Genomic DNA, 27995 nt, shown 5'->3' with positions numbered 1-27995 from the left:
AGCAAGGAAACTCCCAACACTTGCAAATTATTTGAACTATCTTTTAATGAACCCAACTTCCCAGTGTTAAAAATCAGGGAACCAAAAGGTTTCCAAGCAGCCTTATTACCCAGATATATATTAATACAAGGAAATCATCTCAAAACATAGCACACAAACACAATTCCCAGAGCACAATATAAAAGTCTTCTAATAAATATAGATATTTAGTATATAAGAATTTGAAATTACATAAGCAAAAGTCTTTCATTTGCTAACGTCCACCTGCAGAGTTTCCTTATTGCACATTGTATCAGTTTCTCTTAAGAAGGAAACAGGTTCTGCTGCCCTCGGCCTTTACATCAGTACACAAACTCATTTTCTGAAACCCAGTGTCTACGGCATCCACGGTTACTGAGCGAGCATAGCACGAATGGTCCAAATTACAAAAATTCCCCACAGCAGGACGCAGTTCACACACCTCGGAAGGCACACGGTTCCTTACTATGGTAAATGCATTTAAGTACCCCTCATTTTAAGACAAAGCTGTACAGAGTAGGAAAGTGTGTATTTACCACTTTTATGATGACTCTACAGCAGGCCCCACCTGCCACCCATCTGAAGAGAAACGGAATGAGCACAGCGTTCTGCTGTCCACACGGTGAGGCAAGCCGAGACACTGGCACCGCACAGTGGATCAGTCTGTATCTTGGAGCTCACACTGCAAGGAAAGGGCTGTGGGCAATATCAAGTCTCTAAACTCACTGTTTAATCCTTCAAAAGTGAAGGATTCTCAAGGAAAAGGGTTTTGGCTATTGCTGAAAAGACCCCAAAGCCATAACGCTATGTTATTCATTTTCAGAAACATTTTCAATTAGGCAATTTGAACTAAACCCAGCAAGTCTAGTCCAAAAGGACAATTTCAATTTTTAGGACTGGAAAATCTCTCAGAGGGTCACTTATCCCAAGGTTTTAAAAATATGTTCCATTGAGAATCAACAGAGGAGGTTGAATAATCTGAAAATATGAATTTTAAAATGCTTTAAAGATTTACTTCTGGGGTGTGGGGGTGGGTCAGAAGAGGTATGGGTCCCCTGGAGCTGGAGTTATAGGCTGCTCGTGACTCCACCAGTGTAGGTGCTGGGAATTGAACTCAGGACCTCTGTAAGAACAGCAATTTCTCTTAACTAATGGGCCATTTCTCCAACCTCACCACCCACACATTTTTTGAAACAGGGTCCCAATGTAGCCCAGGATGTCCCTGAACTCTCTATGCAGTTGAGGATGTCCTTGAACTTCTGATCTTCCTGCTTCCTCCTCCCAAGTGCTGGGGTTACAGGAATACACCACCAGGACTGTGTGTTTCTCTATGCAGTGCTGGGATGGAACCCAGGGCTCCATGCATGCTAGGCAAGCACTCTACCAACTGAACCACACCGCAGCCCTGAAATACTATTAGTAGTAGCTTTTGCAAAACAAAGGCTTTCATCACACACATTTGTTACTCATTAAACTCTAATGAAACTGTATCATCACTCACTGTGACTTAATGGTGACCACACTGTACTGAGTTTAGAAAAGGACACCTATATTAATAAAACGTAGCTTCTATATAATGGGGGTAACTTGTGCATACACTCAGTGCATTTAGACTAAAAATTTACTTGAGAGAAGTTTCACTGCTAAGGTTTGAAAACCACAAATACAGTCAGTTTCTACAGCAGAGTAAAGCCGTCTCAGGCTGGGAAACCATCACACACACAGCTAAGCTAGGAGAGAGGACAGCACTGCGCTCGCTCACACATCGGAGGGCTTCACTGTCCTGTCGGGACAGTCAGTGACAACCGAAGTCTGCAGTACTGGGGGGCAGAATCAAGTCAGATCTTTTTCTTTGAAAGGGATTTATTTGTATTCTCATTAAGATCTTAATTAAAAATCAATAAGCAGCAACTTCAATTGTGCACCCTTGTACTTAGAAAAACAGGCACATCTCAATTAGTCAGTGAGAAAATGTCTATGGAATGCTAAGATCTCTTAAAGGTGACAACTTCATGCACTAGTTCTGTTACAGGCTGAACTGCTAACAATCTTACTCCATAAGCCATGGCTGCAATCGGCCGCGCACTGCACTCCTATCACCATACTCTTTTCAGACTCTCGAAGGAGTGCAGAGGAACGGGAAGAAGCCAGTCGTTCTCTGGATTTCTGGGGTTTACTAATGCATGGTGAAAAGCTTCATCTCATCTTCCTTTTTTTTTTTTTTAAATATCCAGGAGATTTGAGGAAACCGAAGCCTCTGAAAGGTGCCTTTACTTAAAACAAAGACTCCAGCTCAGATTTGATGACTCAGAGTGACCCGGAAAGATAAAAGTGTATCTGCACGAAAGAGATTCCTTCGGAAAGCCAAGCTACAGGGCCATTATGGGTAATCCAGTGGACCCCTCTCCAGGTCCGGAGAAAAGCCGTGAAAATTCTTCCAGTCGAGTCCATTGCAAGACCAAGTCCCAAGCTCAGAGCCCTTCTCTGAGCGCTGCAGCACCGCAGTGATCGAGTAGCGCCAGAACCCATGCTGAAGTTACAGTAACGCCAAGAAGCAACTGGGCCATAGTATTGAAGGATCCAGGATGAACCACAAGGGGGCGGAGTGCACCTCAGGTCCCAGCGGTAGCAACCCCACTGAGACATCAGTTCCAATAGTTTAGCTCAGATGGCCACAACTTTCAATAGCCTACATTTTAAACCTAGCTAAGAAGATGCAGAACACCCCTCCCTGAAAAGCAGTAGTGTCAAGTATGGCTGCTATCTGTAGCAAAGGGTTCAAGAGCAACAAAGGACAGGTGGACAGTGGGGAATATGGCCAAACAGTAGCAAAGTGTAGCCCACCCTACATGGAAGACATGGGAAGGGAGTTTATTTAGGAACGGGACATATTATCAGAATAGCAAAAATAAGAGGGTGGAAAAACTGATCTTCCTGTGTGCGCCACACATCCCTCCACTCCTCCTCTATGACCAGAGTGTATTGCAGCTCACAATAACAAGAGTCTTCCTCAGTCACGGCCTGTGGGGCTGGCCAGCCTCGTCAGCCATGTTAAGAATATAGTTGGCCATGTCATCTTCAGTGGGTGCATCTGACACCACCCACGATTCATTCGCTCCAGTCATCTGTAGGCGACAAATGGGGCAGTTCCTGTGCCGATCACTCCTGTCAGGGAAGTCCAAGCAAAACAAGATTGTTTTCTTTCTTTCTTTTTTTTTTTTTTAAAAAAAAAAACAGGTCTGCTTGAAAAGTAGATGGCTTAAAAAAAAAAAAAAAGCAAATACCATAAAAGTACACAAAAAAGAGTTAACATTTCTCTTCATGCCAACCTTTAATTCTCTTCCTTAGGGCCAACCAGTTGTGTTGTCTACTTATTTTACTAGGGATGGATTAAAACCTCAGGCTGATAGGAAACGGACGCTTGTGTGTCTCACTGACCTTGTGCTACTACCCACATCTCAGAAACCATTCGGCACCAGCAGATGCTGTTTAGTCTTTCTGCTCTCCCCTTTGAGAGAGTCTCGCTCTCCAGCCCCCAGACTAGCCCAGAGCTTGCCGTCCTCTTGTGTGCACTTGCGCAGCGCTGGGACTGCAGCACACACCAACACACCTGGACCTGAATTTACTTTGCAAAGAGCATGTACTGTATGAAGACGCCATAATGTATCTAATCTCCAGTAAAAAGACACACAGTGTTCTCCCCACACACACACCATTTTGTTTGCTACCACAGGCCAGGGTCTTTAATTCTTATTCCTGCATCCAACTAAGTTTTCCCTTATAAGACAAATTCCTTATTAAGAGAAAGCTACCTCTTACCAGTGGGAGAGTTGATCAAAGTGTAAATATTTATTTTTATTTAAGCGGAAGCCATTGTGCCTTGGGACTTATGTTTGGTTAGTGGTAGGCATATGGTAGCAGCAAAGATTATTACTAATTATTATACTGAGTAATAAAGGTCATTTTTTTAAAGATAGGGGTCTCTATGCAGCTTTGGCTGGCACAGACCTTGCTATATAGACTGGTTGGCCTTGAACTCACAGAGATCTGTCTGCCCCTGCCTCCTCAAGTGCTGGGATTAAAGGTGTGTGCCACCACATGCAGAAAAATAAAAGACTTTTGACAAGTTAATTACAATTAAAGTTCTGATAAAATATCCTTTGGTTCAAAACCAAGAAAAATTTGGAAAATTGTACAAAGATGGAGCATCTGAGGTTTAAAACAAGAGTTGACACTTACATACAGGATAATTTTCTGATACAGAGTACACACTTGATTACTTAAGATTATGTTTTACAATGGGATTGCCCTAATCAAATACTACTTTGGGAACTTAAATACCATATTTAAGCTAGAAATATATTATGAAAGGAAAGAGAGTCTCCCTTCTCACAGTGAAACCTAGGGTCAAATAACCAGCTCATCAGCTGTTCTTTTGTTTTTGTACAAAAGCTGAGAAACTTATTCCAAAAAAAATGTATGGAGTTGGCATACACTATTTGGTTGATTTGGGGCTCCCTGGAGATGGTTTACAAGATAATTATGTGTGGTTTTCTATAAATAAAACATCACAATTTAAAAACAATCAATTTCTGCTTCTGGCTAGCAGAAACTTGATTTATTTTCTGTGATGGTTTCAAAGAAAATTGCCCCCAAAGGAAGTCTCACAATTAGGGAGTGTGGCTTTGTTGAAGTGGGTGTGGCTTTGTTGGAGGAAGTGTGTGTGTCTTGTGGGGGTGGGGTTTGAGGTTTCATATATGCTCAAGCCACATCCAGTATCTCAGTCCACTTCCTTGCCTTGTGATCAATATGTAGCCACTGTGTCTGCCTGCACATCGCCATGTTTCACCATGATGATAATGGACTAAACCTCTGAAAATACAAGCCACCCCAATTAAATGTGTGTCCTTTATAAGAGTTGCTGTTGTCATGGTGTCTTTTCATGGCAATAGAAACCCTCAGACATCTTCCCACTTAAAACAGCTAAATACACAAGACACAACGTCCGGAAGAATGGTGTCAGGTGAGGTCTCATGTAAAACACTGGACACAGACAAGGATGTGACTCCCAAGAGGTGAGAAGCAAAGTGAGCCTGTGATTGTAAGCCAGATGTCCTGTGGGTTTCCAGGACTCATAAAAAGAAGTAGGGGACCTCGGAGGCCTGGCAGGCTATTGAAGAAACAGCTAAGGCAAGGCAGCTAGAGCCCTGTACAGCAGGCAGCCACACAGGGGCAGGGCCAAGAGACAGCAGGCCCATCACTGAACAACAGAGCACATCAGTGTGAGCATCCGAGCAGATGCCAGGAGGCTGGAATTCGAGAGGTGAATGCAAAGGCCTCAGAGGCACAGGCCGTGTTCCCACAGCCAGACTGGACCCTTCTGACTCTTGGACACTCTGAAGGACTGTGTCACATCAGTGGGGAAGACAGTGGAACTCCTACGTGGTACTGGAGAGTGCACATCTATAATTCCAGAGTTAGAAAGCTGAGGCAAGTTCCAACTGAGGCATACCTGGGCTAAATACTACAAGATCTTGTTTCAAAAAACAACAACAATTTTTTTTTTAAGTAGTGACTGCTTTGGGACTGAGTTGGCAATTTCTTGAGAAACATCTGTTATATATGATCTGACCACTTGAGGTAGAAAAAGAAGTCAAAATACATGTCCATAAAACATACCTGTCCACAAACAAATACAGGAGCTTTTATTTGGCACTTATTTGCACCTCCACCATGGCTAAATCTAAAGATTACACAGAATGAAGAACCTCGACAACAGAGAGAATACCCTGTATGGTGTCACTCTAAAAGTCTAGCAAATCTAAAGTAATTTTAGCAACTGAAAGCATTTAATAGCTGCTTAAGAATCAGACTATAGGTAATTCTGGGGTGTAATGGATTGCTCTTCATCTTGTTCTGACAGATTTCATTAGTATGCACACAAATTAAAGCATATGAGATTATACTTCAGATACATATATAGCTTATTGCATATCAATTATAAATTTTTCTAAATGCTCCATTATCTTGTAAGCAAATGACCCTAATTAGTTGACCAAACATCCCTCCAGATCACACAGCTGAGGATTTGTTCCTCTACACACATATGGTGAATTATAGTGAATTATGTAGTGGGTGGATGCTGAAAAGGGGAAAGTGTTTGATTCTAGATTCAGATCAGGCATCAAGATGCTTACAGTGTCTGGCTGGGCAGTGGTGGCACACGCCTTTAATTCCAGCACTCGGGAGGAAGAGGCACACAGATCTCCGAGTTTGAGGCCAGCCTGGTCTACAGGATATATTCCAGAACAGCCAGGGTTATATAGAAAGACCTTGTCTTGAAAAATAAAAACAAAACAAAGCAAAAGCAAAAAAAAAAAAAAAATCAACAAAGTGACAGCTCCACACTTCATAAGCATTAGGTATAAAAATATTTAAACTATGGGCACACCATAAAACTCAGAGTAGTGCAGAGTGAAACTCCCGTGGTCAGTACTGAAGCACTGCATTCCCAGTTGTTTACCCACAGCCCAGCTGACCTCCGCTACTCCAAGGGGAGCGGCTAACTTACCATTTATCAATGCACTTCTGACAGAAGCTGTGAGCACAGGGCAGGATGAGGTCAGCTCGCCCGTCCATGCAGATACAACACTCCTCCTCATCCGTCAGCTGCTTCACCCTGAGTGTGAAAACTGAGCTACAACAATGACAGTCTCTGTCCACACACTTCCTACTTTGTTCCACTGTCTTAAAAAGCATCAGTAAATACCACAGTATAAAGTACAGCATGACTTATGTGCAAAGCGAAAACCAGACCACAATTCACATCTTTTGGGGACAGCAAATACAACAGGGAAGAAATACCAAGGTTAAGTTTCTTTAAGAAACTCGAAAGACTTGATAAAAAGACAAATTCTATGCAGTTTAAAGAAAACAAAATCTGAACAAAAACTGCATATTCAGGTCTTTCTGAAATAACTCAGTCCATCTTAGACATACTGAATTTACATTCAGGAAATGAATCAGTATATCATTCATTTGCCATAACAGACATATGCTGCCTCATCAACAGGGCCTTACAGGGGCACTGACAGTATCAGAGCGAAGGGACAGTGTAGTGGTCAGTATCAGATGCCATAAGGAACACAAAGGGGCTGGAGCACAGCAGCCCCAGCTCAGGAAGCTCCCAGGAAGGAGCCAGCGCCACAGAAACCGCACTCCTTTGCATGCGGAGTTTGCTCAACACCAACTCCAGTAGCTCAGCCTAAAATATCCACCTCCTGTTCTCAAAACCAAATCTTACCTCAATTAAATCATTTAGAAATTGCACACTGCTGTCCCATGATTAGTCACCCTATAGTTTAGCTTTCTGAATACAAACTTTCTTAAAGTGATTGTAAATGTTTTATTCTCTGTGATTTTTCCTAAGGGAGGAGCCGGTCTGATACAGTTCCATCCCTGCTGAATTTATAGTACAGCATGTAAGCATGGCAGTAACACTTAGAACTTGCTGATTTGAACATAATGTAAACAAATATCAAATGTGCAGCATGCATAGTATGTGCCAAGTAAGTATTTTTGGAAACGAGAGAGAGAAATCATAGAACACTGATAGAGACCATTCTAGAGCATAAAGTAAGCCATGAAGGCATGAAACACATGAAACGTGTGTGTGTGTGTGTGTGTGTGTGTGTGTGTGTGTACAAGGCCACATGATGCTCAGGAGTTAAACTGAGAGAAAAGACTGATAATATAGCAAAGACAATCTGATTCTTGAATGTCAAAATACAAATCTGAACTTGCTCTAAGAGGAAAACTAGAATCAGCATCTAATCAAGGGAACACAAATTCCTGCTGATTCAGGATTTCAGGAAAATTAGCTGAGAGTGGAGAGCAAGAGGCAGTCTAGAGAGAGGAAATGAAGTAGGAACTTGATCTCACAGCACAATTGAGGGACAGCTAGGGCCTGCTTTAAGGGGCATTACAACAGACATATCACTAGGGTGAGGTAACACATTGTTTGCTTCAGCCATGGAGAAAAGAGTGCTCACTGAACCAAAATGGTGAAATGAGTGGAAACCTACAAGCATGTGGATTGATATGTGCATTCATGCATACATCTGTGTATGCGCACATATATGCACGTGCAAATACACATGTGAACATTTATACACATATATCCATCAGCTCATGCACACTGACCATTAGGCGCCTTTTCAGATCCACACCAGATTCAGAGGGCTTAACATTTCTGCCTAACATCCAATCACCTGCAGGTCTCAGCAGCTGAGAGCACTGCAGACTCCACAGTGTGACAGGGCGTTCTGACAGGGAAGCTTCAGAATCAGGAGCAGGCCATCACAGAGAATAGCAACTGAATGTACCCAGAGAAAATGAAGACATTGCCAGCAGAAGCTGCTCTATGCCCACTCTCTACCACCTTCCTCTTAGCACAGTGAGCAGGAGGAAGGAACCTTGTTCTCCCTGACCCCTCGGAGCTGGAAGAGTGCAGCTCCCTACCACAGAACCTGAGAGGCACACTGACAGACGAAGAACACAGGACACCAGTGCAGGAAGAACCCAGGACACAAAGGCTGGAGACACTTATTCTGGAGATCAAGCTCAGTGGGAATGTGATTAGTTTTCAACATTTGAAGGACAGAAGAGATCAGACTTGTCTGGTGGAATTCCAGAGGCCATGCATGGTCACTGCACTCAAGCAGGGCACTCTATAATTTAATAATGATGGTGACAGATGGTAACCTACACACACCGTTACGTGCCGGGCACCATTCTGTGTCCATCTATTAACACAGTCCTCTGGGGCACATGCCATTGCTCTCAACCTCTTACAAAAGACGAGGAAACTGAGGAAAGAGAGGATTTCAGGTTTGAACATAGGCAAACTGGTTCTAGGGCCTCTGCTGTGCTGCCTCCAGAGGGCCAGACTGATACACTGAGGATAGAAGGCAAGGCGACTGATACACTGAGGATAGAAGGCAAGGCGACTGATACACTGAGGACAGAAGGCAAGGCGACTGATACACTGAGGATAGAAGGCAAGGCGACTGATACACTGAGGACAGAAGGCAAGGCGACTGATACACTGAGGATAGAAGGCAAGGCGACTGATACACTGAGGATAGAAGGCAAGGCGAAAACCTTCACAGGAGTTCGAGCTCTCTGAATGCCTCCCTGAGGTGGTCTCACACAGCTCTGGGGCTGGTGGCAATGTAACGGAGTGCACGCTGGTTTCCATGTGGTGAAATACGGCGATCTGGACACTGCAGAGCACAGACAGAGCAGTCGCCTAGGATCAGTGGCACTGGAGCACCTCAGAGCTCCTCCTCCAAACCGCTGAGTTGCCATGCACTAAATGGGAGTCGGCTATGCCAATCAGTATCTAGCCCCACAATACTCCCCTAAACCCGCGTCCTCACAGGACCAGCTGTACTCCTGGGGACTACAAGGCTCAACAAACAGCAGTCACTAGTAGAACTATACATGTGACAATACACAGGACTGCAGAAGGCCCCCAGGCTCACCTACCACTTGCAAAGTTCTTCTCTATAAGCTGGGGACCAGGGCACCACTAGAAGCCCACAACACATGAAGCCAAGTACTGGCTTACCTAACCAACTGGCACTGCTCTCCTAGTCTCTAAGAGCAACACTTCAGCACCTTCCTGAAGACGGCCCCAACAGGCAGAGAAATGCCACTTGCTTTTCAATTGCTGCTGTGTAGCCACAGACGCAAAAGCCATTTTCAGCTTCCCAAACACTCAGAATGAAGCAAAATTGCAAGTGTCAATAAAGGAATAAAGAGGTACTCACGCCGAACACATTCTTAATGTTAAGGACATCTCCAGTGTCCCAGTAAGGATATCAACATGCCTGGAAAAGCAGAAGTCTTTTCCAGTACGCATTTACAAATTTAAATATGTCATGCCAAGCAGCAGCAGGTGGAAGCTTGCAACACCAAAAGCATGGACGAAGGAAAGCTCAGACAGAACAGTAATATCTGCGGCCTGAGTAAAGGAGCACCGCGACGGGCGGCCAGCTCCAGACTAATGCAGCGTCAACAGGCACACAACTGCCTGTTCTGTCCTGAGTGGACTGCCACGGCCTGAAGACAGCATTTAAAAACTTAACTTCCAATTCGATAATTTCTGAAAACAATTCTGTCAAATTCTTGGACTTAATTTTATGAATGGCTTTGACTGTCTAAAAACTCATTAAAGGGGAGACATCAGTCATCAATGTTATAAATGTAAGTGACAGAGTGGGTTCCTGGAGAGTGAGCTGTGAGCCCCCTTAATCTGGGACAGAATGGAAGGACAGGATAAACCTAAAACTGATCCGGGCGGTAACACAGGCGGAGGCATCGGGACTGCGGGTGTCACAGAGCGCTAGGGAGAACCTAGTCACTGTGGCCGTGCTCCACGGTGCACACACACCTGCCCATCCACAGACTAGCCTGACAAGACGTTACAGAGGACAGGCTCCCATCGGGCTCTTCAGAGGTGGAGCTCTGCGCCAACACTCCAGCAGCTTGACTTGTGATGTCTTTATAAAGCTGAATAAACTGGTATAAATTCATGATCCGCGAAGCTTCCACAATACCACTGCTTTTGTTAATCTAGAAACAGAACAGGGAAGGGGGAAACAGACACACAATTCAGTCAAATATCCTAGGAAACAAATTTATGGTGTGTAATACACCTAGGAAAATAAGACTCTGATTAAAGAATATTCACATTCTCTTCAGTGTGGAGCTCATCAGAGAACTTACTAAATTTTCCCATCTGACATTCAAAATAACCTTGCCAAGATAATCAGGCATCCTGTCTGGAGTTGATAACATCAGGCGACCTTCCCAGAGTTGAGAAATGAGTTTTAGATTGTTATTAAAATGTTTTCACTTTGCTGTTTTAATTAATTCTTTTTTGAGATAGGAACTTGCAATGTCACCCAGGCTGGCCTAGAACTGGAGACCCTCCAGCCTCCATTTCCTGAGTGCTAAGTAAAAGCTAACAGCTTTTAATTACAGACTTATGTACGCTATTCTGCTACCACTAAGAGGAGGAGGATGATTTGTGTGAATGGGATGTGCAGGGCACTACAGAGGCTAGCGGTTAACCGTGGGCAGGACCCTGGCTACAGGCTCTGCCTGAACTTCTCTCAGTCGGTCTGGAACTTGCTGACTCCACTAGGCTCACACACCAGGAGGCCTCGAGGATCCATCTGCCTCCCCCATGCTGAGATGACAAGTATGCGGTACTATACTTGGCTTTTTTTTAAACATGGGTTCTTGAACTCAAACTGAGGCCCTCGTGCTTGCACGGTGCCCTCTACCACCTGAGCTAGTTCTTCAGCGCTGTCCTTGAATTATTTGGGGACTCTGTACTTTTAAACTAAAGCCAGAATGCTACATTAAACAACAAATACTAGTGAATTTTGAGATTTTACAAAATTTAATTTCCTGTGAAGTGGAACCAGTGGCCTGGAGACAGTTCCTCTGCAGATTGTATCTCTACTGACAATCTGGTACAAGACACTTGAGACAGAGGACACTTTTATAAGACTTCAGAAAATCAGAGTAGGGCATATATTACAGTAACTCAGCAAGATGAGGATGTAACAGTTTTGAAGGGTTGGCCAACCAGAGGTCCAGTACCTCTTCTTGTTGTTAAATGTCCCTTTACAGGAAGAGGTACTGGGCGCTTTGCACATGGCTCCCTGAGGTGAAATGCTACAGCCACACCAGTCGGTCTGCAAAGGGTCTGACAGAGGTGCGCCTGGTCAGAAGCACAAGGACTCCAGCAAGGAGCCGCAAGTGGGTGAGACAGAGGGAAAGGTGAGGAAAGCTAATGTTAGGTGAAGCAGAGACAGAACATACAGCTTTGCTGATCTCCTCAGTGACTTTGTTATTCTAAGCACACAGGAAGCCATGGAGCGCTCTGAGCCAAGACATAACATGATCTACTTTACACTTCAAATGTGATGAGGAAAGGCTACTGGGCTCAGAACACACAGAGGGACACTGAACAGAAGCTGGGACCGCTTAGGAGGTGCCTGGAATACTCCTGGTGAGCAGTGATGGCCCCACTAATAACTGAAGGTGGAGAGGCACAGTGAGAGCCTGACTGTCATGGGTGGTCGGGAGCACCAAAGCAGACAAGCAAAGGACAACTGCGAGGTCGTCTAAGCACAGAGATCTAAGCCACGCACTTCATGAAGACCTGTGTGGACACACAAGTAGGTGACTCTACGTGTGGCATATGAGTGAAGGGCAGAGGTCAACCTTGGGCATTGTTTGCTCCTCAGGACACCTTTCATATGTTTTTTGACACAGGGTCCTATGTTGGCTTTGAATTTATTAACTGGGCTAAGCTGGCTGGCCAGGAAGCCCTAGCAATCCTCCTGTGTCGGCATCCCCAGTGCTGGGCTATACCACTATGCATGCTATGCCGGGCTCTTTTTTTTTTTTTTTTTTTTCTAAACGGTGGGTTCTGGGAATTGAACTCAAGTCTTCATGATAGCATGGCATGGGTTTTGTTGACTAAACACTTTCTCCTCAGTCTTCTTTTGAAGTTTTCTTAATAGCCACTTCAGTCCATAAATTTGAGGGTTTTATATATTTAATTTTTTCTATCTGTATCAGTGTTTTGCCTGCAAGTATTTATGAGCACCACACGTGTGCCTGGTGCCTGAGGAGATCAGAAGAGGTCATCAGATTCCCAGGAACTAGAGTTATAGAGGGTTGTAAGCCACCATGTGGGTGCTGGGAAGTGAATGCAAGACCTCTGCAAGATCAACAAGTGCTCCTAACCGCTGAGCCGTCTCTACGGTCCCCTCAGAACATAATTTTCAAATAATCTAATAACTTTTCTAATGTCATACACATAAAACATTCCATCTAAACATAATTTAAGAATGAATTAAATGTTATTTGAGGATAATCAGAATGATGCATAGACATATAAGAGTGGTCTTACCATAAATTTGAAGGTTAAAATATAAATGTTTATAATTGTTTAAGAATCATGAATATGAAGTTCTCAGGCAAATGTCGTGAGTAACCTTGTACATTCAGCACTTGGGGCAGTGAGGCGGAATAACTGAGACTACAATTCTGAGACTGTTAACTTCCCCCCAATTTTTTATTTATTTTTATTTTTTTAAATTTTTTTCTCCCCCCAAATTTTTAAAATTAAAATAAAATAAATAAATAAAAATCCACAACGTTTTCAGCCTCTATAATCTTTTATCCACACTAGACTTAACTCTTTCTAATCCATATACTGGCTTCCCAAGATCCTTTGCAAAGAAATGCAAATAAAAATTCTTTGAATAAATCTACCATCAAGAGAAAAAAATAGAAATGAAGGTGCTAAAGGCCTTTGTTTTTAATACTTTTTAAATTTTTTTTTTACAAGATTGTGTTCCTCTGTGTAGTCCTGGCTGTCCTAGAACTCACTCTGTAGACAAGTCTGGCCTCGAACTCAAGAGATCTGCCTGCCTCTGTTTCCTGAGTGCTGGGATTAAAGGTATGTTATACCACTGCCTGGCTGTCTTTTATTTTTCTACTTAGAATCTTATTTCAAAAAAGAATTTTGCTGGGTGTGTTGGTGCATGCCTTTAATCCCAGCACTTGGAAGGCTGAGGCAGGTGGATCTCTGTGAGTTTGAGGCCAGCCTGGTCTACAAAGTTCCAGGACAGCCAGGGCTATTACACAGAAAATCCCTATTTCAAAAAGAAAACAAACAAAACAAGAAAAGAAAAAAGAACAAAGGAAGGAAGGAAAAAAGGAAGGAAGGAAGGAAAGATGAAAAGATGAGAGAGAGAGAGAGAGAGAGAGAGAGAGAGAATTTCAATAGAATACAGTAACTTAAACTTAACTATATAGTAATGTAGTGAAAGCTGCTGGGGCCAAGAATCTAATAATAATATCAATCATTAACTCTGTATCAAAAGGAGCAACAGAAAACCCAAGGATTAGAAGACTGATACATTCATACTCTGATAGTTCTACAGGTTATAGAGGTCTCCTCCCTGAACTAAGTGCTTTATGAAATGAGGATGGAGAGTGAGCCTCAGCCCTGGCCACACAAAGGAGGGACTTCAGCAGGGTTTGGTCATCTGCCGCAAGCCCAGTTGATGAATACAAAGCACAGTATTTCAGGCAGAACACAGTCGCAAGGACAGTCCTGCCCAAGGAGCCACAGGGAAGCCAGGGACTGAACAGACTATTTTTCTTTTAAATTTATTTTTATTTCATCTGCATTGATATTTTTGCCTGCATGCATGTCTGTATGAGGGTGCCAGATCCCCTGGAATTGGAGTTACAGACAGTTGTGAGCTGCCATGTGGGTGCTGGGAATTGAACCGAGGTCTTTGGAGGAGCAGCCAGTGCTCTTAACCACTGAGCCATCTCCCCAGCCTGACTACACTATTCTTAATGTTGAATGTTAGCTGTAAAGTAGAAATTGAGAGCTACTGGAATTTAAAAGAGGTGAGAGAATTCCTGTAAAGGGAGACTATGGATGAGATGGTATCTGAGATGGACCGTTGGAAACATCAAGTTTCAACATGCAAGAGTGACAATAGCCGCTGACTGTCCAGACATTGTTTCCACTTTAGTTGCCGGGACATCAGCTTTTATTCTGGCATTTTCTACTCCTTGAAATGTCTTAGGAACCAATACTGGTTAGTCTGATCTAAACCAATTACCACCACCGTGTGTGTGTGTGTGTGTGTGTGTGTGTGTGTGTGTGTGTGTGTGTAGAAGGTATGACTGAATAGTGACCAGTGGGTTATGAGATCTGCTGGGCCTGTAACCAGCTCTGGAGCCAGTGCACTAGGATTTGCTGATGCAAGGAAAAGATAAAAGGCTTTTGTTTAAACTAGTTTAAAGCAAGTATTCTGTGACTCATAGCTGATGACCATTAAAGTGACAGAAGGAAAAGACATTCTAGTCGAGGGAACTTACTATCAGAGGGTGTGAGTTGTAAAAGTAACACTTTCAATTCACTAACACTGGCGGCATGCAGAATGCAAAAGGGAATAGTGAATAAAGCAGAAGAGAAGTGTGGAGTCCCATGGCAGCCCATGAACACCACAGACAAGAGCAGGGCAGAGTCTGTAGGTGAGGCCTGTAGTGTTCAGCAAGGCCGTGAGCTGAGAACTGCGCTTCACAAATCATTTCACAGCAGCGTAAACTGGAGCCTGGAGGATTCTGGAAGTGTGGAGTCAGCAGTCTATGGCATTCTTGCTCAGAAGGGATGGGGCCTGAACTATAAACAGTTTCATTTCCTCAAGGACATGGCATTTGCCTGAACTTAGGTCCTAGTGTGTTGCTCACATTTCTGCTTGAAGAAACTGGAAGTAAGCAGAGGTAAACCTGACAACTCACTGTGGAAGGAACAGGCTATCACGACGGTCTCTGTCCTGGGACTCACTAGCATTTACCTGCAGTGTATTATACCATTTGTTCTAGTGTGTTATATATATACATATACTCATATCATAAAAAGTTGTTTTCCCTTTTTTAATGAGTAAAATCCAGTGTTCTTAAAAAAAATCATCTTCTGAGATAACTCTCTTAAGACTGTCCTTTGTCCTTCAAGATTTGTTTAACAATATTAGACTCTATCCATGTCCATAAACAGAGTGTTACCATTTATATAATATGTTTCAGACAGTCAAGTGACTCACCTGGGGGAGAGTCTGACTGGTCAGGAATGGACTTCAGGGCATCCACAGCTGTGAATTAAGGTTTATATCTTACCTTTGAGAGGAGGGGTTGAGACTGAAGGAGAGCTAATAAAATTCACTTCCTCTCAAAGGCCTGGGACTAAGAATTGTTATTTTAATTAACTCACTGGGAGCAGGAAGCTTTCCAATACTCTGCAACAGCTGCCAAGATATTTTTAGCAGTTATCTAAAATATAAAAACCCAATTACAAAATAGTACGTTCCTGACAAAAGTCCACTCCATAACTCAAAATCTCCATGGCCTCTCTGGTGGATATTGTTTTCAGGTGAATGTAGCCCAATGTTCCCAAAAGAAGGAATTTCCTAAGGTAACTAATTTTTAAGGTATCATCTCAGAGCTAATTATGGTGTCCTCGGAGGGTTCTACAGCTCGCTAAGTCTCAAAAGACAGATGGAGGGCAAAGGTAAGCTTACCACCACTTCCACCAACTATAAAATCTCTGACTCGGCAGTTGACAACAGTGAGAGTCAGACAGTCAGCCTGACGCAAGAACAGTATCACATGATGCTTTGGGGGCCAAAAAAGTGGTTCGGTATGAAAGATGAAATCAGTACTGCGAGGGATGCTATCACCCACTGATACAAGGGAACGGATCTGATGAGAATTTACCAGGGCCAGTCGGACTGGGACTGAACGAGGACGTGATCTAGCCAGATTCTCGGAATTTGGCTGGATTCTCTGACTGTGGCTGGCCCGGGGTCTTTCTGAAAAGCCATTGACTATGACACTGGGACCTGTTTCCTCTGCATATGCTGAATTTTGGGGATCCAGTCTGTTTGGACGCTCGCCTTCCTGGACTTGGAGGGAGGGGGAGGGAGCTGGAGCTTCCCACAGGGCAGGAAACCCTGACTGCCCTGGGGGACGGAGGGGAAGGAGGGGGGGAGTGGGGGGAGTGGGAGGGTGTTGGGAGGGGGGGCGGAAATGGAAACTTTTATAATTTAATAAAATTTACTAAAAAAAAAAAAAAAGTGGTTCGGTAAAGTGTCAATCACACAGGCATGAAAATCTAAGCTCAGACACTCAGCACCCACTGGTACAAAATAAAATCTGGGTACAAAGGTGTGCACGTAAGCCCAGCATTAGGGGAGCAGAGATGAGCAGATCCTGGCATGGGGTGGGGTTCCTGGCCTGCCAGTCTAGCCGAAACAGTGAGTGAGTGTCAGGTTCAGACCCTGTCTCAAAACACAAGGTGAAGAATGATAGAGGCAGATGCCTCATGTCGGTGTCTGGCCTCAACCATGATGTACACACGCATACACAGGCTTACATAGGCACACACATGCACACATGCACATGCATACGTACACACACACACACACACATACACACATACACACCCTATGTTTTATAAGACTACAAAAGCAAAAACACTTATTTACAGTCTATTACATTATTACTGTGCCTCTAACCACCCACACAGCATGACTCTGAACAGAAGACTCTACCAGTCTTACCTTTGTACAGACCACACGTACAACCACTTTCCAAAAGGCAGAGGAATCAGACCCAGGTTGTACCTCAAAGAGAAGATGTTTTTCCTGGCCAGCAGCCACCTTAGCAGTTCTGGAAAAAGGCAAGCACATTTGTTAATTTTATGAAAAGTAAAACCAAACTCAAGAAACACTTTCCAACAAGGGAGAAAAAGGCAGAAGTGATGTAAAAAGCTGACTCCTGCAGCACAGGGACAGAAACGTTCTGAACACGCACTTAGTTTCCAAAGTTTTTAAAGCCAAAAGTTCTGTGGAATACTTGTCTCCATATCTGCATTTCAATTGTCTTTGAGTGTCTAAAAAGGATGTTTAGAAAAAATTGGTCTAAGGCTGGGCATGGTGACACTAGCCTGGAAGATGGCAGACAGGAGGATCAGGAACCCAAGGAGAGCTTAGAGCCAGGCTTGTGCTGCATGAGAAAACATGCAGGAGCACAGCCTAAGGAGCACAGCCTAAGGAGCACAGCCTAAGGAGCACAGCCTAAGAAACACAGCCTAAGAAACACAGCCTAAGGAACACAGCCTAAGGAACACAGCCTAAGGAGCACAGCCTAAGGAACACAGCCTAAGAAACACAGCCTAAGGAACACAGCCTAAGAAACACAGCCTAAGAAACACAGCCTAAGGAACACAGCCTAAGGAACACAGCCTAAGGAGCACAGCCTAAGGAACACAGCCTAAGAAACACAGCCTAAGAAACACAGCCTAAGAAACACAGCCTAAGGAACACAGCCTAAGAAACACAGCCTAAGGAACACAGCCTAAGAAACACAGCCTAAGAAACACAGCCTAAGGAACACAGCCTAAGAAACACAGCCTAAGAAACCTGGCACTTTAAGTAAAAGCCTGTTGGTTTAACTTACACAAACACTGACCAAATAGACGTAATTTTGAGGAATACCTTGCTCTTGGTTGAATCCTGTTTACATAACCACATTAACATACTTTTTTGAAAGCTTTTAAAGTATACTAATTTTGGGTTCAGCCAAGTAAAGCAAACAGTTTGTGATATTAAATACAGCTCTACTCCCTTTCCTCAAGAAGAACTACAAGAGCCACACTAGCATAAAGACAACACAACAGTCAGAATCTTGCTATCAACACCAACTAAAATGGATCTGAAGCCCTAAAAACAGCTTCCTTTCCCACTGCTGACTTTTCTCTGAACACCAGCAGCAGAGCTGCACACAATTAAATGCCTTCCAGCTAAGCCAAGCAACCTGTCTCCAGGAAGCCAGCCAGTTTCCAGTTGCTTCCCAGAAACCAAGCCACACCTCTGTGTTTGACTTTAGGGTTGGCAGACAGCAAGCAGGGAGCACTACTCATGAAATGCCCAATTCTAGCTCATGGAAATGGGTTTAAACCACACTGCTGGCATTGCTCAGTGCACAGGCAGCAGTAAATGCTTAGGCTTAATTTTCAACACTGTTAAAACAAAACAAAAATTGTAACACATCAAAAATAAACAAGATAAAACCCCTCAAATTCACTCAGGTATCCTGTCCCAAGTAAACAAAAGGAATATATTTCTACTGTTGCCAATAATTTAGCTTGCAGGTGATGTCACAGGACAGAGGTTTTTTCCTTCTTCTTCTAAAAACTTTAGGTAAACAAGCAAAATTTCATCAAACAGTCTGAGTTTACATATATAAAGTACTAAAGGATGGCAAAAGTTATGAATGGAACAATGGAGAGATGGCTTAGTGTTTGGCAAAGGCACTTGTTCCCAAGCCTGGCCACCTGTGTTCAATCCCTGGGACCTACAAGTTAGGAGAGGCAGATTCCTCAAGTTGTCCTCTGACCTCTACCTGGGTACTGCCCCCATAAATAAATGTAATATTTTTAAAAGTTGAAATAAGAATAAGGTACACTATTCTTTTGAAACTACAGAATTCTCAGTCCTATTTTTTTTATATACTATGGAACACTTTATGAATTTGCGTGTCATCCTTGTGCAGGGGCCACGCTAATCTTCTCTGTATCATTCCAATTTTAGTATATGTGCTGCCGAAGCGAGCACACTCAGTCCTATTTTACTTATTTATATAAATATGATCTCAAAAATGAGCTATTTTTTCTTTTTTTAATTAATAAAATCCAGTGTTCTTAAAAGAAAACAACTCCTAATAAAAACCTTAGGACTGTCCTTTAGACTTCATAACTTACTGAAAATAGGCACTATATTCATAAAGAAAGTAGGATCCTATGTTTCATATTGTCAGTATGTCCTTTATCTGCTATGGGAATTCCTTCAGCCAATAGCCTTTAAGATACCGGCCCACTCTGGGCATGGTCTCATGTACTATAAATGCACGGGCCTCTTGGCTGCTGGATTCAGTTCCAGTTCCCAGCGCACACAGAGGACTGTGGATCACTTCTCTCTCTGAGTTTATCCCCAGATAAATCAGCCTTTGTTATACTTCATTCTGGGCTATTGTGGAACTTTCTTGTACACCAACACTTATCCAACACGATTGTCATAAAAGCCTCTGGAACAGGAGCATACGTATTAGCACAAGCTATTAATAGTGGCTGTACTACTATAAATTTGCATATAGTGGTCCTGGGCTTGAGGCGCTTGAATGAGAAGCAATGTAGGATAACGGAAGGAACTTCTGATTCACAGACAGCTGGAAGTGTCGTCAATTTTTGAGTAGTCAATTAAAATGGATAATCAGTTAAAATTTTCAAACCCTTGGTGCAGTACACTGTGCATATCATGTGTTCAGTGAACACTGGTTAGACTGAAGAGACTAGAGAGTACCTTTAAGATGTCACTTAGGGGAGCTGGAAAGATGGGCCAGTGGTTAAGAGCACCGATTACTCTTACAGGTGACCTGGGTTCAATTTCCAGCACCTAATGGCAGTCCACAATGTTATGTAACTCCAGTCTCGGTAGATCTGGTGCCCTCTTCTGGCTTTTACATGCACCCAGACATGCATGTGGTCCACAAACATACATGCAGGCAAAAACTTATATATACAAAATAAAATTATTTTTTAAATATATCACTTAAAGTATCTTAGGCAAGTTTTAAATAAACTCTCAAAGAGACAAAGGGTTGACACAGAAAAGAAAAGTATAAGGTGCTACCAGAGGAAGGTTTAAGAGGGAAAAAAAGTATCACCCATCCATCAGTACTGAGAAAGCATTGGTGTCTGAGGCCATTAGAGGGCAAAGAACCCTTTGTATTTTAAAAAGCTTCTACATAGATCAGCACAAAAACTGAAATCTATAAAGCCTAAGTTCAAGGTGAGAAATTTACACCATCTTAGGAACTCAGTCCAGAGTGTAAGGCAGACTGTACTTCAGTGAACAAACAGGCGGCCCACACAGAGATACATGGCTGATGCTTCTGACTGTCCGACTTTTCCTCGGGGACCGAAGGCAAATTCTCTTCTGTTTGTGCGCCCTTTAAGTCTTCCACAGCAGAGTCAGCCACAGCTCTCAGTACACAGCTGCTGAGATGCAGGACAACCTAAACCTAGCACTGCTACGCCATACCCGTTGTCTGTGTTCTAACTTCATCTAAGTTCCTCCCATCCCTCGGTTCCTTTCCGTATGTTAAAATAGCTACATTAAAGTCTGCTTAGGGCAGGCAGTCAACGTAGCACTTTCTAACTTATGTTAAGAGAATTCATTCACCAGCGCATACGGTCACCTTCTGTACAGCCATGACAAACGGGTCACACACGAGGGAAACAGGATGGAGATGAGCAAGCCTTACACATCGTTGAGCTCGGCTACTCTCCCCAGAAATTCTTCATAAGTTAAGGAGCCGCTTTCCCGAACCAAGGTGACGTGCTTTGCTACTTTTTCTGGTAACTTGTTAATAACCAATTGCGTCTGATCCGAAATTTGCTGTCCCATGGTGAAATAGTGTCTTTCAGAATTCAGAGTTTTGCTTCACATCATTTCTGTTAAATACAATGCAAAAGTTATTTGTACATAATTATAAAAGATACCAACATAAAAAATACCAATAATCTCATTGTCCTAGTTACGGTAACTGCTGCTGTGATGAAAGACCATGCATGACCAGAGCAACTTGGGGAGGAAGGGGTTTATTCGGTTTGCACCTCCACATCACTGTTCATCACCAAAGGAAGCCAGGACAGGAACCCAAGGCAGGAACCTGGAGGCAGGTGATGTGGAGGCCACGAAGAGCGCTGCTTACTAGCTTGCTCCTTGTAGCCTCTTCAGCCTGCTTCCCTACAGAACCCAGGACCACCAGCCTAACGGTGGCCACTCCCCCAGTGATCACCAATTAAGAAGATGACCTACAGGTTTGCCTACAGCCCCATCTTATGAAAGAAATTTCTCAACTGAAGATTCCCCCTTCTCAGATGACTTTAGCTTGTGTCAAGTTGACATAAAACTATCTAGCACACTCATCCTTCAAAAAGCAAAGAAAAACTACAAGCACCTTTAGAGGGATTCCGTCAACTCAAATGAATCTGAGACGCAATTTATTTAACCACAGTTTTTAAAGTAAAGATTTATGTTAAGTTTTCAGAATCATAAAGCTAAATGATTCACTTATGATATTAGAAGAGTGATGGGTCTCTATCAAAAACAAAGCCCCCCCCACACACACTCTCTCTTTCTCTCTCTCTCTCTCTCTCTCTCTCTCTCTCTCTCTCTCACACACACACACACACACGTCAGCTCCAAACTAAACGCTTTCCACAGATGACATCATTCACTACTCACAACACCTACAGGGTAATGCATTCTTTATATCCCCATTCCATGGATAAGGAAATGGTTAAATCTATGGTATGAGGTAGATGTGAACTTTGAACTCCCACCTCAAGAAAGTCCATTTCATTTACCATTTAAAAAATCTTTTGCTTTTACTCAAATTAATGTCCTTACCACATAAAGCAAGAGAAGTGGTAACAATTACATAGAAAAGAATTTCATCAGAAAGCTTGCTTTATCGTGTAATTTAAAAGTGACATTATAGTTTTAAGTAGAAAACATGTGACTTTAGGGCTGGCAAGGTGGCGTGTGGGCATCTGAACTTGTTGCCAAGCTTGACAACCAGAGTTCTATCCCCAGGAATTCCAGGATGGAAAGAAACAACTCTTGAAAGCTGTCCTCTGACTTCCATACATGCACGGTAGCATGTGCTCCCCTAGACACACGTACGTATACTCACAAGACAAATAATAAATGTTTAAAAAATGTGACTTCAAACTAAAGTATATAACCATAAGCATGTATCACTTTCAGTGTTAAAATTTAATGTACTATATATTTTTTTAAAGTTACTTTAAATATAGTAAAAGTACAATTATACTAAAAAATAAATTCCCCCATTACTATTTTGGATCGAAACCTATGTGGTAGCAATTAATACCATACTAGGGGAACAGTAAAAAAGAAGGGAAACCTGGATTACTAAACATAATCTCTGAAGGCAAAAAAAATACATTTTAAATGTGTTCAAGAATAACAGATCGCAAACTATATCCAAAGTGGAATCATTAAAATTCCCAGCTTAGAAAAGGTGTCCAGGGAATTCACCTTAGTGGTTTCTGGGCAGCACAGACTAGTGACAACCCAAAACACAACAGTGTTGAACTCTATTTTATCCTAAGCAAGAACAGTTTCAAAACAAAAATTCCCAAATGCCCCAAACCTAAGAAAAATGTAAAAGAACAATAACATGAAAAGTAGGGTATGGCATTAGAGTAAGTCCCTGCCGAGAAAGGCAGTGACTTCACCCTGATGCTGCAGATAGATATTTAATCACATGCTATCTTTACTTTTCATGTTCTATTTCAAATGTGTAGAAACATCATAAGCAAATGGCTACAGACCAGCTGGAAACCAGTGCCATACATGGTCTTTCTAAAAATTATGTTTAACTGCTCTGTGATGGTGCACGCCTTTAATCCCAGTATTCTGGAGGCAGCAACAGACAGATCTCTGGGTTCAAGGCCAGCCTGGTCAATGAATCAAGTTCCAGGACTGCCAGGGCTACACAGAGAAATGCTGTGAAAAAAATAAAAAGTATGTTTAACAAGTACTGTTTGCATTGTTTATGGCCTGGGGACAGGATGGTGAGCAAACTAAAAGACAGCTCTCGGCACCACAGGGCATCCGACACAGCTGGGGTGGGGCAAAGTCACACAAGTGAGCATATTTACAAAATGAGAAACACCACACCAAATAAATACAGAGTGCCTTAAAAGCCCAGGAGGGTGTTTTGAGTTGGAAAAGAAATCCTGGGCAAACACTTGAGTCCAGAAAGATAGTCTGGGTTTGCAAGAGAGTTGGGCAGAAGTTTCCAAGAGTATATGAGACAGGTAGATCACGATGTCTTTGAGGGAAATAAACACACTGGTGTGACCAGAGATCCTTCTCCTGAAGGTGACACCAAAACAAAATCAAGACGGGTGTTTAAGATTTTTTCAGATAATTGCCCAATCTGGCTGACCAAGACGAGAATGAAAGAACCATATTACTGAGTAAGTCTCAGTGACTTGCTAAGTCTAAATACAGCTAGAAGTTAATCCTGGGAAGCATTCTGAAAAGTGACTGCACAAAAGCACCTAGGTAAGATGTGCTTTAGAGAGCATAAAAATAGGAGTCCTGAAGCTGTCAATCAAAAATAGCAGTACAACAGGTTAAGCAAAGACATCAAAACAACCCTAAACTCCTACTAGAAGTGATGTCTACAGCAAGGAGCCTCCCGCTCTACTGTATTACACAATGGGCTGACCACACAGGAGGCTTCCATTCAGCTCAAGGCAGCCACACCCTTTAAAAGTACCAGTGCATTAGACCACATCCAAGAGTCATGGGTTTAGAAGCAGACTGTTTTACATGACTGTGGCTGTGCACAGCTATGTAATGATCTGTGCGGCACAACAGCCTGCTCAAATAACTGAGGAGCTATTACACGGAAGAGAAGTGAGATTGTTTTACTTGCTTACAAAGAGCAGATTGGCCAATAAGTAAGAGGGTAAGGTCAGACTTATGAAAGAATGCCCTACCACCACAGCGATGGAAAGGGCTACTGCAACAGACGTGAACTTCTCAATGCATAATATGAAAATGTTTAAAGATTGGAAGTTCATCTAATGAGTTACGCAGGGAATTTTCCAGGTGAAAAATGGAGGTGCTAACCTATAACCCAGTGGTTCTCAATCTGTGAGTTGTGACCCCAAAGACCACCAGAAAACACAGATATTTACATTATGATTCATAATAATAGTAAAATTAAAGTTATAAAGTAGCAACAAAAATAATTCTATGGTTGGGGGTCACCACAACATGAGGAACTGCATTAAAGGCACACAGCATTAGGAAGGTTAAGAACCACTGCTCTAACCTAACATTTTGCTCTCAAAATGAAGCTTAACTTTCCTCAAGCTCTACTGTCCGAGCCTCACAGACTCTCACCAGCCAGCTTGGTGCTTCCAATTCCATCTCCATCACCTAAGAGAGAAAACCAAACTTCTAAAATCGAGACTTAATGGAAGTGATGACAACTGGAGCAACATTTGTAGAGGAGGCGACTGTCCCCTCCTGTACCTCTCAGGGTCTCCCGCTGTTCCCAAGATTAACTAAAACAAACAGGAGAAAACTATATACAGTTTTGTTTTGTTTTTTTACATGTATGGGGAAATCTTCACAAGAAAAATAGGACCATAAATAGGACCCAAAGCACAGACACTTACTAGACAACTGTGAAAAGATGCCCAGACAAAGGAGCCGGGGTTAGGGCAATTTCCCCTGGTAAAAACATGATTGCTTCGTCCCCCTACTTGAGGAGGAAGAGTAGGATCTTTTATCTGGTACTTTAAAAAACTTTTTATGCTTAAGTGTCATATTTTGGTATCCTACACTGTTCATCAAAACCCCATCTGCAAAGAAGTCTTTGCTGGTTTTTGAATTAGACAATGTTGCATTGTCTCACTGGTACCCTAACTTTGAGTGGCAAATACCCGTTGTCTCATTGGTACCCTAACTTTGAATGTCAAGGGTTACAGTGTGAGGCAGCATATTGTTTTCCTGTAATGGCACTTAGAATCCAGGAAACTGAATCAGTGACCCCACACCTACCTGAGGGCATGGAACCAGGGTGTTCACACTAGATAGGAGGAAGGGCCTTCATTTAACCAATATTAACAAATTTCATCACTAGTGTAAAAAATATGACAATTATTTATGTGTAATATGGAGCCACTGACATTATTATCCACAAAATCCATCTGCTGATGTCACCCTTCAGCCACCAGCCAATTACACACCTCCTCTATGAGTTCACAGGATACTTACCTGTGCTCTCGCTTTTGAAAACCAGACAAGTGTATATTATTTCTCTAGTCAACACAGTGCGTTTTTATCACTCATCTAGCATGCTATTATTAGCTTAGTCGTGCATCCACAATAACATGGAGCACAAGTTAAAATATATTTATGGAAAATGTAAAGCTGTAAAAACTTATCATTGATATCTATCTATCTATCTAACTATCTATCTATCTATTGGGAAACAACACAAAATATCTCCCTTGAAACCACAGAACAGTAATGCTGCTTGCAGACACAATTTGCTGGTAAAACACTGGCAATAAAATTCAGTAAAAGACAAGTCTGTGGTCTGGACTCCTCTAAGAGCTAGGAGGTGGGCTCTCAAATCACAGAGCCACTTTTAGCATGGCCCCTTCTAGAAAAAAAGAGATGTGCTTCCTGAAAGCAGCTGGGGGGGGGTTCTAAATAAAAGCTGTTATTCTGGAAGTCACGGGAACAGCAAGGATTCCAAAAATGCCACATTCTTCAGTGGGTGGCACATGAGCCGCTGTAGTTCAGTGTTCCTTCTAAGATTGTAACAACGGCATCACCAGTAATGCTCACACACAGAGACTCTGAAAATGTAAACCACAAACCTATCCAGAAATGGATTAGTGGGAAACTGAGACAATCAACATGCAAGATGAGTAGGTGAGGGTTAGAGAGGTCAGCTGGAGGCTGAGGACCAACCGGAGTTCTAGCCCTGACGTCATGTGAAAAGCAGAGCACTGGGACTTGCTAGCCAGCAGGTGCAGTCTGACCAGACCCAAGGTTGACTTCTAGAGCCCACTTGAACCCCCCCCTCCAAACACACACACACACACAGACGATGATCAGTTGACAAGGATTGAGGTATTAATGGCACCTTTGAAATCTGTTACAATCTTAGTAATAAATACTAAGTTCTACAACTGGGTCATGAAGGACACTATCTACCTTATTATTCACTGCTTACACAAACTTTAAATTTAGAAGAAGTACCAGCTATTGAAATTAACACAGATATAACAGTTCAATGATTAGGCTGGTCAGTCACCATGAATCTAGAATTCCTGTTCTGGGGCCAAGGTCTTAAGGAGGAGAAAATGAAACTAAAGAACTCTTTTCACAAACACTGGAAATCTACAAACAGAGTACTGATCAACTGCTGGAGTTCTAATATATACTTATTTTTTAAAATATACTAGATTTGTATGAATTCTCTTTGCAACTTTTCTGCCTGTTTAGGAAGAGAAATCAACTTCCTCTAATTAGAGAATTTAGATGTATTCAAAGAACCAAACAAGATCAAATACTGTATATATTTTCCTTATATATACTGTTCCCTTGTGTCAAATGACAAAACCTTTTTGAAAAACACAATCATATTAAGGAGGAAAACAAACAGAAACTAAAACCAGATAGCATTAAGGTGTGGGGGGGGGGTGGAGAGACCATGCTAATTCTGAAGGATGAACTTTATTCTATAGCAACAACGGGCAGGGGAGGAGTGGAAATGACCAACTTAGTTCGAGACATAGGATTAAAAGCAACTGGGAGTGTTACTGTAGCTACATATATCCAGAAGGAAATGAGGTACTGGGCATCAAGACATGGGGCTGGGTCAGAATATGCAGGCACACTGCCATTTACTTAATAGGCTGGAGAAGTACAACAGTAAACCGACATTCTGGAATGAAACTGCACACAGAAGGCGACTTACCCTACAATTATGATTAGCAAGGAAACTTTTTCATCAGTGTCGGTTCTCAAGGTAGCAATTATTTTGACAAGCAAAGGCCCAAGTGGATAGCCTGGGCGGGTTTAGAAGGTGGGTTGGCCGCCGCTCCAGGCCCAGGCTTCCCCCTAGGAGCCCTGCCCTGTGGCCACCCTCCCGCCTCGGCCGCCGCCCCTCGGCCCCTCCTCGGCGCACCTGCTCTGCTAACCAACAGTTAAACTGCTTATTGCTCCAGCGCCAAGATTCAAAACTGTCAGAGCTGGTCGGAAACCTCTCCTCAGCACCACCGCCCACCTCGAAGGCGGAAGCAGCGCGTCCACCCGCCCTAGAAGCCGGTGCCCCAGGCCCCGCAGCCGAGGCCCTGACCAGCACGGCCTAGCTCCCCGAAGCCCGGCATCGCAACCTCGTGCTGCGCGGGCCTCCACTCCCGCTCCAGGACGGTGGAGCGGCTGCGAAGGGACACGGCGAGGGGGCGGCGCTGCAAGGCTCACCCCGTTCAAGGCATTGCTCTCCCAGCGCCAGCGACGCCGCCTCGTTCGCTGCTTAGCTAAACCCGCTAGGCGGCAGCGCAGCGTCGGCCGTCCCGGTCGCACCTCAGTGACGCAAGTCCACGCCCTCGCGCGTTGCCTGGAAACTAAGCTCCACCCCACCTGCTAGCTTTGGAGGACTGTATGGCTCAAGGC

General features: G+C 43.1%; 1 protein-coding gene and 1 non-coding gene across 11 annotated transcripts; both read right to left on the bottom strand.

Annotated features, from left to right (window-relative positions):
- Positions 1 to 27: 27 nt before the first annotated feature.
- Rnf141 (ring finger protein 141) lies at positions 28 to 27913 on the bottom strand. Of its 10 annotated transcripts, none has more exons than XM_048460531.3 (6): positions 27804 to 27913; positions 21013 to 21202; positions 17250 to 17358; positions 10475 to 10656; positions 6590 to 6697; positions 28 to 3183 (listed from the first exon to the last, which is right to left on the bottom strand). In XM_048460531.3, the coding sequence occupies exons 2-6, from the start codon at positions 21153 to 21155 to the stop codon at positions 3033 to 3035; spliced, it is 693 nt and encodes a 230-aa protein (XP_048316488.3). In that variant the 5' UTR covers positions 21156 to 21202; positions 27804 to 27913; the 3' UTR covers positions 28 to 3032. The 10 variants fall into 10 exon arrangements, with proteins under 10 accessions (XP_048316488.3, XP_085549026.2, XP_048316489.3 ...); XM_085692900.2 differs by lacking the exon at positions 21013 to 21202 and adding an exon at positions 15735 to 15782 and having other exon boundaries at positions 27804 to 27872; XM_048460532.3 differs by lacking the exon at positions 27804 to 27913 and adding an exon at positions 27508 to 27648.
- LOC125417230 (U6 spliceosomal RNA) lies at positions 19198 to 19304 on the bottom strand. The gene has a single exon (XR_007237081.1). It is a non-coding gene; the product is annotated as a U6 spliceosomal RNA (small nuclear RNA).
- Positions 27914 to 27995: the final 82 nt, after the last annotated feature.

The sequence above is a fragment of the Myodes glareolus genome, chromosome 7 (assembly GCF_982192425.1).
Source record: "Myodes glareolus chromosome 7, mMyoGla1.1, whole genome shotgun sequence".
In the NCBI taxonomy this organism is placed as follows: domain Eukaryota; kingdom Metazoa; phylum Chordata; class Mammalia; order Rodentia; family Cricetidae; genus Myodes; species Myodes glareolus.
Note: the sequence above shows the minus strand (reverse complement) of the source record. Positions and strands in the feature narration are given on the sequence as shown.

Bases quoted from the DNA above. Each gene is read 5' to 3' on its own strand.
- Rnf141 (XM_048460531.3), bottom strand. From the start codon at position 21,155: ATGGGACAGCAAATTTCGGATCAGACGCAATTGGTTATTAACAAGTTA. The intron at 6,698-10,474 runs GTGTGTGTGCAC...TTTCACACTCAG, and splicing joins GCTAGTCTGTGGATGGGCAG to GGTGAAGCAGCTGACGGATG. The intron at 3,184-6,589 runs GTAAGTTAGCCG...CTTCCCTGACAG, and splicing joins CAGAAGTGCATTGATAAATG to GAGTGATCGGCACAGGAACT.